The sequence below is a fragment of the Heterocephalus glaber genome, unplaced genomic scaffold, assembly GCF_053883595.1.
Source record: "Heterocephalus glaber isolate CG9 unplaced genomic scaffold, H.glaber_assembly_v1.0 deba00001428, whole genome shotgun sequence".
Taxonomy (NCBI): domain Eukaryota; kingdom Metazoa; phylum Chordata; class Mammalia; order Rodentia; family Bathyergidae; genus Heterocephalus; species Heterocephalus glaber.
Genome location: NW_028258293.1, coordinates 15,246,554 through 15,262,539, shown reverse-complemented (window position 1 = coordinate 15,262,539; position 15,986 = coordinate 15,246,554). Strand labels below are relative to the sequence as shown.

The window sequence follows — 15,986 nt, the reverse complement described above, 5'->3', positions numbered from 1 at the left end:
AAGGGGCAAGCACCCATCCTAAGACAAAGGTCAGACTAGGGGGACCAGAGGGTACCCAGGTCCTTCCTCTGGACTCACCCATCAGATAATTCTTCCCTCCTCTTACAGTGAGGTGGCCTGGTTGGGGGTGTGGAGTGCATCCGTGGAGGAGGCATTAATGACCAAGACCCCCATGGAGGGTGGTAAGAGGAGTGTGGCTGGCCCTTTACCGGAGGAGGCCTGCCATCTGTGAGGTGGTCCTTTTGCACTACATGAAGCCATTACCCCAAATGACCCCTACTCCCTGTGGATCTTTCTGGAATCACTGTGGGCAATGTAAATTTTGCTTCCAGGAAGTGGAAATGACTTTGTATGTTGCTCATTAATGAATGCTAAGGATGCTCTGAAACTAAAGCTCAAAACTTACTTCATATCCTGTTTGGCACTCAGATTTTGCTCAGCCATGTGGTTCAATATAGGTAAACAGGGGCTGCAACTAGATTAAATGAGAAGAAAAAGATAATCCAAATGTACTTGCCGGATGAGAACTAGATTTCCAAAATGTTAATATGCCTTCTATCCTGTTTCTTTAAACAAAGCCAACTAACCAACCAACCAACTAGCACACAAACTAAAGCAAAACTGGACTCTTACTCTACTCATCTTAGCTATCAGGGTCTCATTCCAGAGTATAAGAAGAAAGATTTCCTCCACAGCTATCTGCAATATCTGCAATATGGGAAGGGTGTTCTTCAGGAATTGTCAATATCTACTGTTTTTATTAATCATAACTGGAAAAACCCAAAGACACATAGTACTATCAAAGCCTTCCCCTACATTCACAGAAAGTTAAAATAGGCCAATGCGCAATCACAAGGCCTGGAATAAGGTTACCAATGGCCTCAGATGCACACATACAGTTCAGAAAACAAAGTTGTGTGGCAGATACAGTCTTGGCTATAGCTGGGAAAGGTTATCAGTCAGTGTATTTGAGTTGCCCACTGTCCATAAAGATTTTGAACATATACTCACTAAGGGGAAGCAGCTTTGGTAGGTTAATCGTGGTACTACTTTCACCGTATATGGGAAACAAATGTCCCCTTTCTCATTGGAGGGCATTCGATACCATTTCCTCTCTCTGCAGTCAGGAATTTGCTGCTACTTGATGTGAACTTGCTGGATTTGAATTCTTCCTATCCAGCATATCCCAAACATCTAAATTTCCAGCTTCCTCTAAATGCTGTTTCTCCTGCCCCAGGCTGCACTGAAGTGGCTTAGACCAGTTGTCTTGAAACCACTTGAGTGCATTGCATTCCACAGGCTCCCAAAGATTTCCCAGGAGAAATGCACGCACATATCATTTTAAGAAAATCTCCTTTCAGATCTTCAGTTTATATTTGCTTTCTTGTCTAAAATGATCTTTCCAATAATACACTGAGTTTTTCTATTTTAATGTAATATAAGTAGATATTAATAGAGAAAATATAAAAACACTTCTGTGAAAAATAAAATTTCATTACAAAGTAATTAGAGAGTCACAGTGGTAAATATACTGTGTATCATATTCTTAAAAATATGTTTTCAGTTGCTAATCAATCTCTCAGCTTATCTCCTAAGAAAACTATGCTTTTATTGCATAAAAATTTTAATTATTAACTAAGTATCGGACACTTGGTGTTATCTCGGATAATTTCTTGCTATTTCATAATATCTATTATACATTTTGATCCTTATTTACATTTTCAGTTTCTTACACCAGCGAGACAACATAATATTTAAACATGTGTGTTTGATTTATTTCACTTAAAGAGTATGGTCTTAAGGTGCATCCATGAGATCTAGAAATGTCTCAAGTTTATCCTTCTTTATGGCTGAGTAGTACTCCATTATATAAAAAAATCTTTTTTTATTCACTCCTTGATTGGTGGGATTTGGATTGTTTCCAAGATTTAGCTATTACAAACTGGAGTTTTAAAAAATAACCTTTCTATTACTTTTCAAAAGAACACCTGCTCCTCACTTATCCTAAATCTTATAGCGTACTGTCCTGGCATGCAGAAGCCTTGGGGAGGGAGTGTGGAATCAAGCAAAGGACAAGCCTTCATTCATGAACTGTGAAACCCTCAGGCTTCCACTAATTATTTCTGTGTTTTCTAAATATTTCTGTTGTGAGAGGTGTTAGAAATTTTCCCTAGTATAGGAATTGTCTGAATTCAGTTATATGGTAAAGTGCATGTGTATGTGGTTGGGGGGTTTGAAAATTTCCAATTTCTTTTATTCTTTCCAGCCATTTATTCCCAAAGTGTGTGACTCTTTGATAGTTTCTTTAGACCAGAGCAACACGAGAACTGGAAAGACACATCAAGCCCTAAAAACATCTTTTTAAGGCACATATTTAAGTAAAAGCAATTTCTTTCAGCTGTTTTTCATACTCATGTCTAGATTATGACATTAGCTGGAAAGAAAAGTATCTTTGAAGAGCTAAAGACTCTGAAGGTTAATGATACTGATTATTCTAAATGTGGCTGGAATCTTTTTGAGAACAACTGAAAATTTTAAGATGTATTGGATAAAACACAGATGTAATTCTGTATTTTTTAAGACATTATTTAAGAAAGCAGTTAAAGTCATTTTTGCCAAAGTATTTTTGGAAATATTTATGTCAATTTCTACTTCATGTAAAAAAAGAGAAAATTCATTGCTAGCAGCTGGACTAATTAGATTGCTACAATGCATAACTTTTTGTTCTTTAAGGAAGAAACATAAGGAAGTTTGCTCATGAGAGCTGCTAAAATTAATTGAATTATTTCTGATTTTTAAAAAGTTCAATTCTTTTTTTGAAATCCAAAAATTTCAATTCTTATTTAATTATTTATATCCCCAAAAGTTGAGCACCAAAGTTCAGTACACATATGAATCCATTTACTGAAGAAATCCTATGCCTTTTGTCATATACTTAGATTTATAATTAACTGTTAGCTACATATTTCTTTGCATTATCACAAGTTCAGTAAATTGTTTTATCTTGGCTTTATAACATGGTAATAAATCAAATTCTATTTTAGAACTAAATTATTTTTTAATATTGACAATTTTTAGCATTTTCTCATAGAGTATGATCTTCATAATAACTTATCAGTGGTTTTTAGTATTTCTTGAAACATATTTCAAAGGCTTTTTTAATTAAAAAATGAAGTCAGGTCTTTATTGAGAGAAGTTAACCCTGACTTGGCCGATCAGTTAGAGGGTGAATGTTTTCATTAAGTTAAATAAGCAAGCACTATAGTTTCAAGACTTTGATAAATATATTTGAAACAAAATATTTTATTAAAAATAGTATTAATATTTTGATTTTTCAATTCTTTCTGAATAAGCTGGGTGACCCAAGGTGCTCTAAGTAAAAAAGTGATGGATATAATTAATAGTTATTTGATAAATCTTGGTAAAGTACTTTTGGAATTTTTCCCAGAAACTGAAAAAGCAAATGAAAGACTTTAATGATGGGGTAACAAATTCTTTTGCAAGTCAAGTGGTTTTGGATTCCTTTACCATTTTAGAGGAGTTATCAGCTTCCAGATCATTAAAAATACTGTTTGATGATAGATCACACAGTAATCAGACATAACTCAAAAGGCGCTCAAAGGGCTAAGTGTCATGGCTGTACAAACTCATCCTAGCCCCCTGTATGGATTCATGGGAACCAGGTTTTTCAGAGTTTACCTCTATAACTATAACATTAAGTCAGTGTTCAATCATGGATACATGACGGCATTAGAAAACTTAAAAATCATATTCATCTCATTGAAGGAAACAGTAAAATGTTATTTTTATGATTCATAATATTTATATAAATTTATAACCTATTTATTTGACCAGTAATGATGATAATGACTGTAATGACAATTAACAAGGAACAGGTTTTTTTTTTTTTTCAGTACTGAGGATCGAACTCAGGACCTTGTACTTGCAAGGCAGGCGTGGTGCCACTGAGCTACATCCCTGGCCCTGAACAATTCTTTTATTAAATACTTGGAGCATTGTAGTAACAGGATGTAAAACAAAATTTCAAATTTCAATGATAATATGGATGATAAATAAAACTTAAATGTATCACATTAAGGAATAATTCGGAGGAAAATGTGGAGTGGGAATATAAATTTAATGATGAAAAGAGAAGGTACAAAATCTGAAAGAATGATTATTCATGTAGTTTTGAATAAATGTTGAAGCTGATTTGGTGTTCAGATTCCACTGAATAAATTTAAAAATCAGCACAATGGCTTTATTTTAGGTCAGTATATACAGTTTCTGGAAATTATATCCTTTGCAATTTTGTTTTTAAATCTATGATAAAGATTGTAGCTATCAAATTAAAAATGTATGAAGGGTTATGTAATTTTCAAAATTCTTAGGTTAAATGAAAAAATATTCTTTTGACATTAGATACACTGGCATTCTGGTTCCATAGCACGCTGGCTGTTGTCGCTGCCTCTTACTAGAGAATTTCTTAGGCCTTGAGATCCCCGTGTCCCAACGAGGATTTCCCATAAACACTTCTGCTGGAGAATCGTCCTCAGCAGGTACTTGAACTGCCGCCATTTTCGAAGTTCCTGAGGTCTGGCTTTAATGGGCCCAGGGAGGACCAGCTCCTGAGCCAGGTGCTTTTCAGAATTCCATCTTTCCATATGTTTTGAATATTCCAGGCTTGAGTAATATTCCTTTCTATTATGTCTTGTTTTCCTGTAGTGAACTATGGCTCCAGTGTTCTCCTTTTTTCTGTTAATTCCCTAATGCTTTTAGGGACACTCAGTTGAATCTAACAACTACTCTTCTCCTCACGTAGGTCTCTTTACTTCTGAGTGAATCTGACACCTGAATCTGAGCTACTTTCCCCACATTTACTTCCATTTGCTTTTTGGCACACTCTTTTGGTTTTCCAACAAACACTTCTACATTTGGGCATTTCTTTTGTTGAAAGAAACGAAGTCAGTTAAGTTCTCAGTTTCCAGAAGCCTCCAGTTCTAACAGATCTTGTCTACTTTTACCTTTCTAAATGGGATACTCCCACCAGAAAGACATTTTCTTGTCTGACCAATAGCTAATCTAATAATTAAGTCACTATTTTGTTTACTTCTTCAGTTGCTCCTTTCCTCAGAGTCCTAAGTCCTGCTTTCTCCAGCGTGTTTCCAGGACCCAGGCAGTACTACATGCTCACTTCCAAAAACTTTTACTTGGGAATTTATCCATATTCCTTTGAAATGTTTATGCTGATCTTTGTAATATTTTCTGTGCTTAGACTTTATCAAACCATTAAAACTAACCTAAAGACAACCATTTTTATTATATTTCATGATTTTAAGGGGCAAGAATTTGGGCAGGGCTTGCCTGAGTGATTTTACTTTTCCATCTGGGCATTGACAGAGGTGATGTTCAGGTTCAGATGGTTCAGAGAGCCCTACACAGCTTCCCTCATGTGGATGGGGCCTTGGAGAGGGTGGGAACTGCTCTCGATTGAGTGTTAATAGAGATTCTACATGTGGCTTTCCCAGCACGACAGTCTCAGGAGTTACCAAACTTCTTACAGGGCAGCTCAGGGCACTCAAACGAGTGTCTCAAGAAGTCTAAGTGGAAGCGTCAAGGCTTTTTATGACCTAGTATTTGGAGTCTTGGTATGTCACTTCTGCTGAGTACTTCCTTCTATTACTCAAGCAAGACATGAAGCCCAGCCCATTTTCAAGTAAAGTGGAACTAGAACTCATCACTGTTTGGAAGGTGTAGGAAAGAATTTGTAGCCATCTTTAATCTCTTTCACCATGTTGAATCTGCCTGCATTTTATGTGACTCCCTTGCATATGTGGGATGCTTTGTTGTATAATCATGGGTTCTCCATCTAGAGCTTCAAGGAGGAGCTTTGCATATTTTCCTGGCTCCTTCTGAGAATCTCATTCCAGTCTGTCCTTCTAAGAGTTTACTCTTTCTTTCTAATTGATTTCACTAGGTTGCAGTCACTCTTTGATAAACAAAAATATATCATCTTTTTCTAATTTCTTATCTAGAGCTGACTGCATGTATCTCTTTAGCTTCTCTTTTCTTCTTTTTCCTGGTCTTAAAGAGCTATTTTTGTTTGTTTGTTTCTTATCTCCCTGGTCTGTCTTTTAAGAAAATAATTTAGCCTGTTAAGCCTATCTTCTTTATTTTGTTTTCATTTTTCACCACTTTTCTTATAATACGTCTGTTTTCTCCTTGATTTCCTGAAAAAAAGAACCTTGAGTTTTTAGAACTGAGTCAGTTTGAAGCATAAGTCAAGATAGGACCGGGTAGGAATTTCTGTGGAGGATAATGGAGATGAAGCAGATGAAGGCATGGAAAGCCATGTTGCAGGTGTGACATCTGAGAAAGGAAAGGCAGAAGGAAGGACTGAGTAGCAAGAAAGTCGTGGACAGTGAATCAAACCATAGTCACCCTTTGGAGAAATTCCCTGTGTCATAGGCATATTGTGTGCAGTATCAGCTGAGAGTAGATCAGAGAATCATGGGTCTGGGAATTGTGGTCTCAGCGAGAACACAGGGGCAGATCCAGAGGGCAGCAGCTGGGGCTTGCAGTTAGCTCTGCCTCCTGTTTCAGGAGCTCTGGTGACCACAGTGTCAGACATGAGTGGGAAGCCTTGGTACACAGCCGCTCTCCTCGTGGTGAGAGCTGCTAATGTGGCTGGCTGTATCCTTGCCCGGGACTTCTAGCTTCACTTGGGAGCTGTTCATGGAAGGTTCTGCCTACATCAGTGATGGAGTCATTAATCTTTAAAAATTGGAAGTCAGACTCACAGGGGACAGAGTCCTGTTCCTCCCGCCTCCCTGGAGTGCATGTAGAAACTTTGTTAGGTTTCAGTGCCTCAGTTTCCTCAACTGTGAAATGAAATTTGGACAAAAGACTTCTGAGGCTCTTCCAACTCTGACATATTGTGATATTCAGGGCCTGGAAGATCCCAGTGGAACCTTTTATCTCCTATCTTTCCACATTTATGCTGTGGAAAGGATGCTCACTACTTCCCTTTGTCAGGGATCTGATTCACTGAGATATATCTGGGGTATAATTACTCTATATATGTGTATAGATAGTAACACGAAATTATTCTTAGACATAAATGGTCTAATATTAGCAGCTGATTGCAAGACACTGAGTTTGAATTGTTTAATGTAATGGTAATTTGCTTCAAGTGTAAACACTAATTAGAAACATTAGGTAATTATCATTTAGGTACAGAACCCCAATATATGAAATCTGCATTTTCATGTGAGCATTTGTATCACATGTGAGGCTGCTTACAGTCACAATGGGGAAGGATTCTAAGGAGAGTGTTCATTACAGAGGTTTGTAGTGATAAATCTTGGTTATTAATACTTCCTTATGTTAAAACTCATCTTGGGGAATAACTTTTATATTTAGTGTAGTTTTATTAAATACATACTTAATCTTAGGCCACTGTCTGGAGAGGATTAGTGTACTGTGTGTGAGAAAAATTCCCATGAGCTTAAATAAAAAGGCAGTCATTTACCTTGAACCTCTAACTCTCTTGATTTTAATCCTTCTACAGTGGAGAAACCAAATCCCAGGCAGATTATCTAAATTTCTCCAAGGTCACAAAATAATAACTCCTAAGAATTTTACTTTGGGGCCGGGGATTTAGCTCAGTGGTTCCACTGCCTGCCTTGCAAGCACAAGGTTCAGAGTTTGATCCCCGGTACCAAAAAAGAAAAGAGAATTTTACTTTGCCTCCACAAGGTAGGAGTCCTTTTAGAAGTTCTTTCTATATACTGGCAACCTTAAGAAATGGGAATAATCACCTTAAGAGAAGACACTGTTATTTTCAACATTCTACAGATGAGGACATGAGGCAGAGGCGAGCTGAATGAAATGACCTGCTCTGGGGTACAGGGGCAGAAGTGGCAGAGCCAGGATTTGAACCCAGGCAGCTTGACTCCAGAGTCCATGCTTTTAAGCAGATGCCTACTCCATCAACATGATATGTTAAAGGCAAGCTGGGTCCAGAACTCAGAGTTTCTCATTTCTATAGCCCCAAGGTTATTTAGAGACAAGTCCAGTTTAATATGTGAAAATGAACATGGCAGTTGAAAATGCATGGGAAGCTCCTCAGAGCACCCGGCTTGGGAGGTCTTCCTTCTTTTATGCTGCTTTTCAGGGCAGCTCTGCCATCTCTATCTCCAGCCTCCAGGAGAAATTTAAGCAACTGGCTATAATTAGCAGGTAGGAATCACTTATAATCAATGAGTCACATGCTCCAAACTAATGGGTGATTATTAAGTGGTTTCAAGATTCATAAAAAGCTTTTTCCCAGAAATTAGCTAAACTCTTCTAGGAATAATCTTCATATCTTATTTGTATATGACTTCCATTTGTTTTCTTTCCTGGGCCTCCCTTGTCATACATTTGGTCATTTCCAGGATCTTATCACCAGTAGCCTAGACTCCTTCAGCTTTGGCCATTATGGCTTCACTCACTGAGTTACCCACCTGGTGGGGGAATTTTCATTGTTGTTATTTTGGTCTGGTTGTACATCCAGTGCAGATTCCCTCCAAGCACTAAGCTGCTGTAGAGTGCTTCTGTTGACTTTATCTCTAAACCCAGCACCCAGTTGGGGTCACCTTTGGCTAATAGTCATCCTAAAGGAGCAAATTCTTTGGCTATAGCTGTAGCAACACATTGATTTTCAATTTGACCTTTGTTTATTTAACTGATGGTTTCTGTTATCAGTAGGATCCAGGAGCAAAACAAAATGGGATTTGCTGAGTCCATCAGTGTTGAGAGCTGAGTTTTGATGAACCAGATCAGGGGAGGGGTTTGAAATAACTGCATGTCTCTGAAATGTAGCTCAGGTCTTTCCCTGACTGATGTCTTTCCCAAAGTTAAAGCCTTGTTGCCCACAGTGGGGCAATGGATGTGGCATGGAGGCTCTCAGAAGCATCAGCTCACTGGTATTTCATTAAGGAAAATGATGAGAGGGCAGGCAGTTGGAGTTAAGTGACCAGCTAACTTTTCTCTCTCTTCGTAGGCACTGGTGAGAAAAATTGATGCCTCGGACAACATCTATACCATGGAGTCCACCACAGGGAACTTGTTCAGCCTGACCCAGGAGGGTGCGCCTTTGTGCCGCATCATAGCCCAGGTGAACTCATAGTTAGGGGCCAGGTAGCAGGCCTGGGAGAGTACAAGGAAGCTTGTTTGTTTGGTGGGTGTGAATGGCTGGCTCAGGAGGCCCATCTCAGCTCTAGCATTCGCTTGCTGGGTGACCTTGTGAGTCATCTCTTCTATATGGCCCTTGGTGTTTCTATCTTTAAAAGGGAGAGGGTCCCTTTGATTTCCTACTTTCGACAAAAAGCTGGTATCCTCAGAACCTCTATCACCTTGCTTTATGCAGCATTTGTTACAAACAACCCTCCTTCCCCATCTCCACATATTCTTTCCTTCTTGACAGCTGTGGTATCCCTGGTGTCCACAAGATCATGTAGTGAAGACAAAGCCCATCTGGCATGTAACAGTTTAAAAGATTGATTGACTCTATATGGCATTCTGGCATCATGCGTATAAAAAAATGTGGTGTCTCAAACACAGCTCAAAGAAAGTGGTTTTGTTTCATGTTTTACCTGTCAGTTGAGCCCCGTATATTAATCCTGTCACCATAATGACCTCTATCCCATAATAATTAGCATCAGTGCTATCAGGAGGACTAGGTCTATAAACATGACCTTCACATCAAATTCAGAGGAATGTGTTCTCTAGGCTTCTATCCCAACGTATCCCTTACTTAGCTTCCTGGCTGGGTTTCAAAAGTACCTGTGGCCATTCCAATACGACATGAGGGAAGATGAAAAAAGACAGTGGTTTTCCTCAATAACAATAGGAGCTTTAATTCATTAATTTGCCCTTCATTATGGCCTCCAAAAACTTAGAGCAAATATAGTCAATTGGTAGCCTTGGATCAAAGTAAGGGCTTCTGTTTCATTCTTCTGTTTTCACTTTGAGAAGTGACCTCACCCTTAGAAGCAGTGATCTAACTGGAACCAAATTTAGGCCCTTAAAGAGACTTATGACACAAGTCACAAAAAATACTCCAGCTTTGTGGTTCCAAGTCCTCATGCTGCTTTACAATCCTTCAGAGAGTTTGTGGAAAACATAGATACTCTTTTCCCCACTCAAGATTTATTGAAGCCCTGGGGTAAGATCTGGGAATCTGCATTTTAACAGGCTGTAAAGGTAATTCTGAAGCATGGTCCAGCTCTCAGAATCCCTGATCTAAGCCCTTAAGGAAATTTGGAAGAACAGGGTAAATGCTTGTCACCTTTGGTTGGGACAGAGGTAAATTTTATGTAACAGCAATAGCTCATACTGGAGTGTTGCCATGTACTGCGCTTAGTGCTTTGCATGCATGATTTCTTTTAAATCACAGAATTATCCTATAAAGTAGGTATCATGTTATTCTAATCTATAGTTGAGGTCATAGTCTGAGGGACTTGTCCAGGTCACACAGCTGATAGGGAGTAGAATCTGAATTAGAACTCAGGTCTCTGTAGTTCAGAGTTCATGGTCCAGAGCCCATAGTAGTGACTTCTGGTTCAATTCATAGCATAGACCTTCAGATTTTTGAGCCAAAGTGTGACTCAAATTTTCAACCTTGGAGGCCCATTAGAATCAAAAGGGAGATTTAGCAATTTCTGATTATGATTTAATTGATCTGGAGTAGGGTCTAGGGTAGATATTTTTACTTTCCAGGTGATTTCTGATCCCCTATTGCTTGAGTTGAGGACAGGACTCCTGTTGTGGGCCATTAGTTGAGATTTAACTTGAAAACCTTGTGACAGTGTTGGGGCAGAGAGGGTGGTTCGGGTAACATTGGGGTGTCCCCTCCAAGGATTCTGTGAGTCAGCCATTCAGCTTGGTTGGAAGTGTTGACTATGCAAGGGTCTGCATGATGCTGTAGAGGAGCAGAGAGCTGCTCCAACCTCTCAGCACTAGTTTAATGGTTAATTTCCAACAAAAGTTAGCTCAGTTGCTTTTAGAACAATGATCAGTTTTCTCTTTCAAAATAAATGGCAAACACTGGCTGGGTTTAAGCTCTAGGTATAGATCTGAACCCTGGAAGTAGCAAGACTTAGTCTGAATGGCAGCATGATCCTGAAGGTGTTTTGTGTTTTAGAAAAAACAGGGCTTAAATTTGCCTGGGAAGGAGACTTTGCTGGGCACAGGCTCTGATGCTCTGGGTGCCCCATTCCAGGCCTGGGCACACAGTCTCCTCTCCATGTGCTGCTTGATATAGACAATTCCTGTCACCTGCCCGCATCTGTGGTCCTCGTTCAGAAAAGCAGAGGGAGAATGTGCACTTGAGCTTGAAGCAAAGATGATGTTTGGCTTCCTGCAGAGTTAGTTTCCTCTGAGGACCACCTCTGGTAAAGATTGATCCCAAATGTTTCCAGAGGTGAAAAGCAAGAGAGAAAGGCCAGGGCAGTTCTCATCCCAGTGCTGCCATTAGCTCACTGTGGGAGATTGGCCAGGCCACTGGGACATTAGCTCCACCTTTGTGACCAAAAAAACTGAACTCCATGACATTTAAGAGACTTCCCAGATCTACCATCCTGTCTGACTTTCTTGGTGTTTCTATGCAATAAGTAAGGATGCAATTTTAGTTTTATCCTACTCTATTTTTAAACGGAAGGATAAGGTGAACTTTATTTTCCGTATTTAGTCATCCCTTCCTTAAGTTTTCTTTAAAGGCTCCTTAGCTATTCCATCCCTCCCTTTAGCTACTCAGATATCCCCTGTGATCCCCAAACCAGCCCTGGACCCTCAAGAACCATGAGCAGTGGTTTAAAGATTTGAAATAATCTTGAGGTTACATGGGTCACGCCCCACCAGAGCTGGAAATACACGAGTCTCATTGAATGTTATCAGCAATAACACAATAAGAATGACTAAATTTTGGTTATTGCCCATGTGCCAGGCTCTGTATTAACACTTTCCGCAGGTACCATATCTTGTTCACACACACTGCTTTGAGATCAGTATCCATGACTCTGTTTCACAGATAAGGACTCCAGGACTCACAATGGCTTAGTACCTTGGACAGCTGACAAGTGAAACCAGATTTGCCCGGCTCTGGGCTCAATGCTCTTTCCATTCACCTGCTTAAGTGGCTAAAACCTAGTGGTTCCCAGTCCAGGCAAAGCCCTTATCTATTAATCAGTAGTTCTTGCTTCTCTGCTCCTGGTGTACTACACAGTGCTCTCCTTGCCCACTTTGGCTGTGAGGCGGGTCAAGGCCAGGACTAGGGCGAGGCAAGAGTTGGGGAGCAATGGGGAAGTCTGAGATTTCCGAGCTGGAAGTGGCCAATGTTGATGATGATAGTGGTGATGATATTGAAGTAACAGTAGTAGTAAAACAGGAATAAGCATGTTTATAACATGTACTATGCACCAGATAATGCTTTAAGTGATCTTTATGTAATAACTGATTTAGGCCTCCAACTAATCGTGGGTGGTAGATAGCATCTACTCCCATTGTACAGGTGGTGGAGCTGAGAAAGTGAGAAGGCCACACATCTAGTAAGGGGCAGAATTTGAATCTGGCTGTTTAGGCTTAAAGGCTGTGCTCTTGGTTACTGTTCTGATTTGCATATCAGCAGCTCCCCCCCACCTTCCTCCCTTCTCACCCTCTTCTTCTCTTTGCCCTCCTCCCATGTACTTTCCATGTCTTTCATTATTTACTCAAGCACTGTGCTAAACTTCGCACTCAATATCTCTCCCATGCTCCAACAGTCTTTTGAAGTGTGTCTTTCTTACTTTTCTCTCATTGCTGAGACAAAATACTCAGCACCCAAAGTAGGGAAAAGGTTTATTTAGCTTACAATTTGTAGAGGTTTCAGTCCAGAGTTGGCTGGCTCCAAAGCAGGGTGGCACGGCAGAGGAGAAGCAGTTCATGGCTGGCAGAAGGTAATAAAGCAAATAAGAGATGACCACAGCTCTTTCTGTCCTTTATATCTCACCCAGGCTACTTAGGGCAGGTAGCACTCACATCCTTAGTCCTAGTGCCCTTGATCCTATCATTGCACCATGAATCAATCCCAGCATCATATATTCTAGATCCAGACACCTCTGAAAAGCCCCACCTATGACTGCATGAGGCTTTGAGGGGACATCTAGCCATAACAAACTGTTAGAATTTTAATTCCCATCTCTAAGATAAGGAAAAAGAAATTCAGGAAGAAAGTAAATAACTTGCACAAGGTCACACCCATTAAGAGGGTGGAATTTGAACCAAATCTGTTGACTCCAAATTTTCATCTCAACCTTCCTTTGTCTCTCTGGTCCTTGGGATAGAGTAGACAGAGGGCTGAATCAGAAGATTCAGTGATTACTCCCATCCTTCCAGCCTGGAATGTGCAGGGGCGTGTGTCTCCAATACAATCACTATGTGTGAATGTTCAGTCCTCATAGTGACACAGAAAGCGTGAGTCTTTGAAATGCCCTGCACAGCACCCTCACCCCAGATGCTCAGCACACATGTCCAACACTGACAGATGTCGGCAGTCCACCCCAGTTGCCTTCCTCATCCACCTCCCTGGACCCGCTGGGCTCCTTCTTTGAGTTATTCATCTATCTGAGCTGCCTCCAGGATAGAACTTGGGCGGTCTGTCTGACGTCTGTTCCTTTAGTCTCTTGGAATCCACTGAGACCAAGACCAGGCCCAGTCTTCCCTATCATGATGGTGGCAGACCCAACCCCTTGCCCAGAGTCGAGCACAGACAACTCCCCGGTGCTTTGTCAAATCTACCTCTGCCAGCTGCTCAGCTGTTCCTTCCACCCTAGCCTACACACCCCGTAAGTGCTCCTGCCAGCTTTATGACAGCTCATCCCAAGCCTGTCTGAATAATTCATACCGTCCTATAGCTGGGCTCTGAGCCCAGAGCTTTCTATAAAATTAAACAAGCTCCAGCCAACAGTGTGATCTGCTAGCTCAGCCGACTGCAGCGTTACTGTGGGCTGAGCGCTGCCTTCGGATCCCGAGTGGGGGCTCAGTGTGTGCCATGAAGTAGCCCATCTCAATTCCTCTGTGGGTTCCTTCCTCCTTTGCCCCTCACGTTCCCCAGCTCTTGGCATAGCTTGCGTGAGTGTCTGAGACAACCTTTAACCAGGAAGCCCTGCTCCTACCGGACTCACTCCTCTGTCCGGAGCCCGTACACAGCCCTTCAGCATCTGTTAACTTGATTGCTCCCCCTACTGCTCAGCAATGTAGCTGTCACTGTTCCCTTTTATCCAAAGCTAACCAGCAGCAGAGCAAGGATCTGGACCAACCCTTTTAGTCTGAGTCCCAGAGTTTCTTCTTTCCTCTCCCAGTAGCTGAAAATGCTAAGAAGGACATTTTTCACAGTCTTGGGAGACGAGGTAAACAGGATCTAATGCAAATACACCCAGAGTCTTAAATATAGTTCTGCTAGTCTCAGTGCCTCTGGAGCCAAAAGGAGGTTGTCACATTCTCCTGCCTTCTGGCCTCATCCTCTTTGGCACCACTTCTTTGTTGTCTGCTCCAGATGTAAATATCTATCGATCATCTATGTATTGGAATACAACTTAGATGATTAAATATAAATGTGCATGTATATAAATATACTGTATATGCATCTATATGTATCTTTATGTTTGGCGAGGCTATTAGTGCTGGGGAGAGCTTAGGACTTCTTGTTTCTTTTGTTTTCACTTTAAAGAGTAACTTGATTTTGCTCCACTGATCCTCTGAGGCAGGTCTTTATGTGCAACCTTCATCAGATAGCCCATAAAAAAGTAGGAAGACAGAGATAAAGGATAAAGGAACAAGAAATCAGAGAGGTGGGTATCTTCACTCATGCTAGACATATTTTAATGGAGTAAAGGTGCTCTTAAAAGCAGAGTGAGTCTGTCTTTCTCCTTCAAAAACTCTTTCCAGACTGTGAGGGGCTCCATCCTGTGCTTCTTTAACCCTGCACCCCACGCTCATTTCATCACTACCCTACCCAGTTTTGTGTCTGATTCTAGAATTGCCTGCCTTCCCTGCTGGACCATGAGTTCAGGGTGGGTGTAGAATGGACCATTCTTGCTCAGTTCTCAGCACGATGTCTGGGGTATAATAGATTATTACCATTTTTGAGTGCATGAATAAATTCACCAGCTCTAAATTTTGCTTTTTTCTTACAAAATGATTGTCCAAGAAGGCAGGGCTATAAAAAAGTGCAATCAACCTTAGCTTATTATAAAATGTTAGAAATTCTGAATCCTCCCAGAGTTGGACATGTTCATTTTGGTCCCTACAAAACTCTTAGTGAAAAGGGCCATGAGGCTATTTTCTTGGAGCAGAGGGAAAGAAAGATTTTGGACTGAGTTACCTTGGGGCACCTGTGCTGGGTTGTAGAGGTGTTGCTTTCTCTGCCCCTTGCTCCTTCTTTATCCTTGCAGTCATTCATTGCCACAGCCCCAGCTCATGGAACTGAGCCTGGCTTTGGCAGTACTGGTACTTGATATATTTTTGGTGGACAGAGTTCTTAAAAGCTTGATAGGGAATAGTATTTTGCTGAACTCACCTTCTTCCTGTGACATTTTGCTCCACTTTGGGAACAGGTGCATTGGGTTTAATCGGACCCAGGAGTGATTCGGTGAAAGGCAAATGTCCCAAGGGCTGAGATCACTTGCTCCTGTTCTTTATAGCTGCCACCTCTAGATCCTTCCATCTTTTGTGGGAAGGGAAGAAGGAGGGACAGAAGCCAAGCCAGATGCTGTGCATCCAGCTTCTGCTCCAGTGTGCAAGGTAGTGCTGACATTATTTGGCTGGGAGTTGTGGTGAATCCCTGTGTGATCTGGTGATGCTCTTATCTTGCACCCAAAGAAAGGCAGACTCCAGGAATCATTACAAAATGAATATCATCACTTGGCAGGGCCCCTAGACCATAAGCTCCTCAATCCCAGATTCCT

At 40.9% G+C, this 15,986-nt stretch overlaps 1 protein-coding gene across 2 annotated transcripts in view; it reads left to right on the top strand.

The window, feature by feature from the left end:
- The window catches only part of Insc (INSC spindle orientation adaptor protein), a 124,449-nt gene that overhangs the window by 66,755 nt on the left and 41,708 nt on the right, over nucleotides 1-15,986 (top strand). For both annotated transcript variants that reach the window (XM_087211604.1, XM_087211605.1), the window contains exon 6: nucleotides 9,047-9,160. In XM_087211604.1, the coding sequence (XP_087067730.1) occupies nucleotides 9,047-9,160 (114 nt within the window). The remainder of the gene's footprint in view (nucleotides 1-9,046; nucleotides 9,161-15,986) is intronic.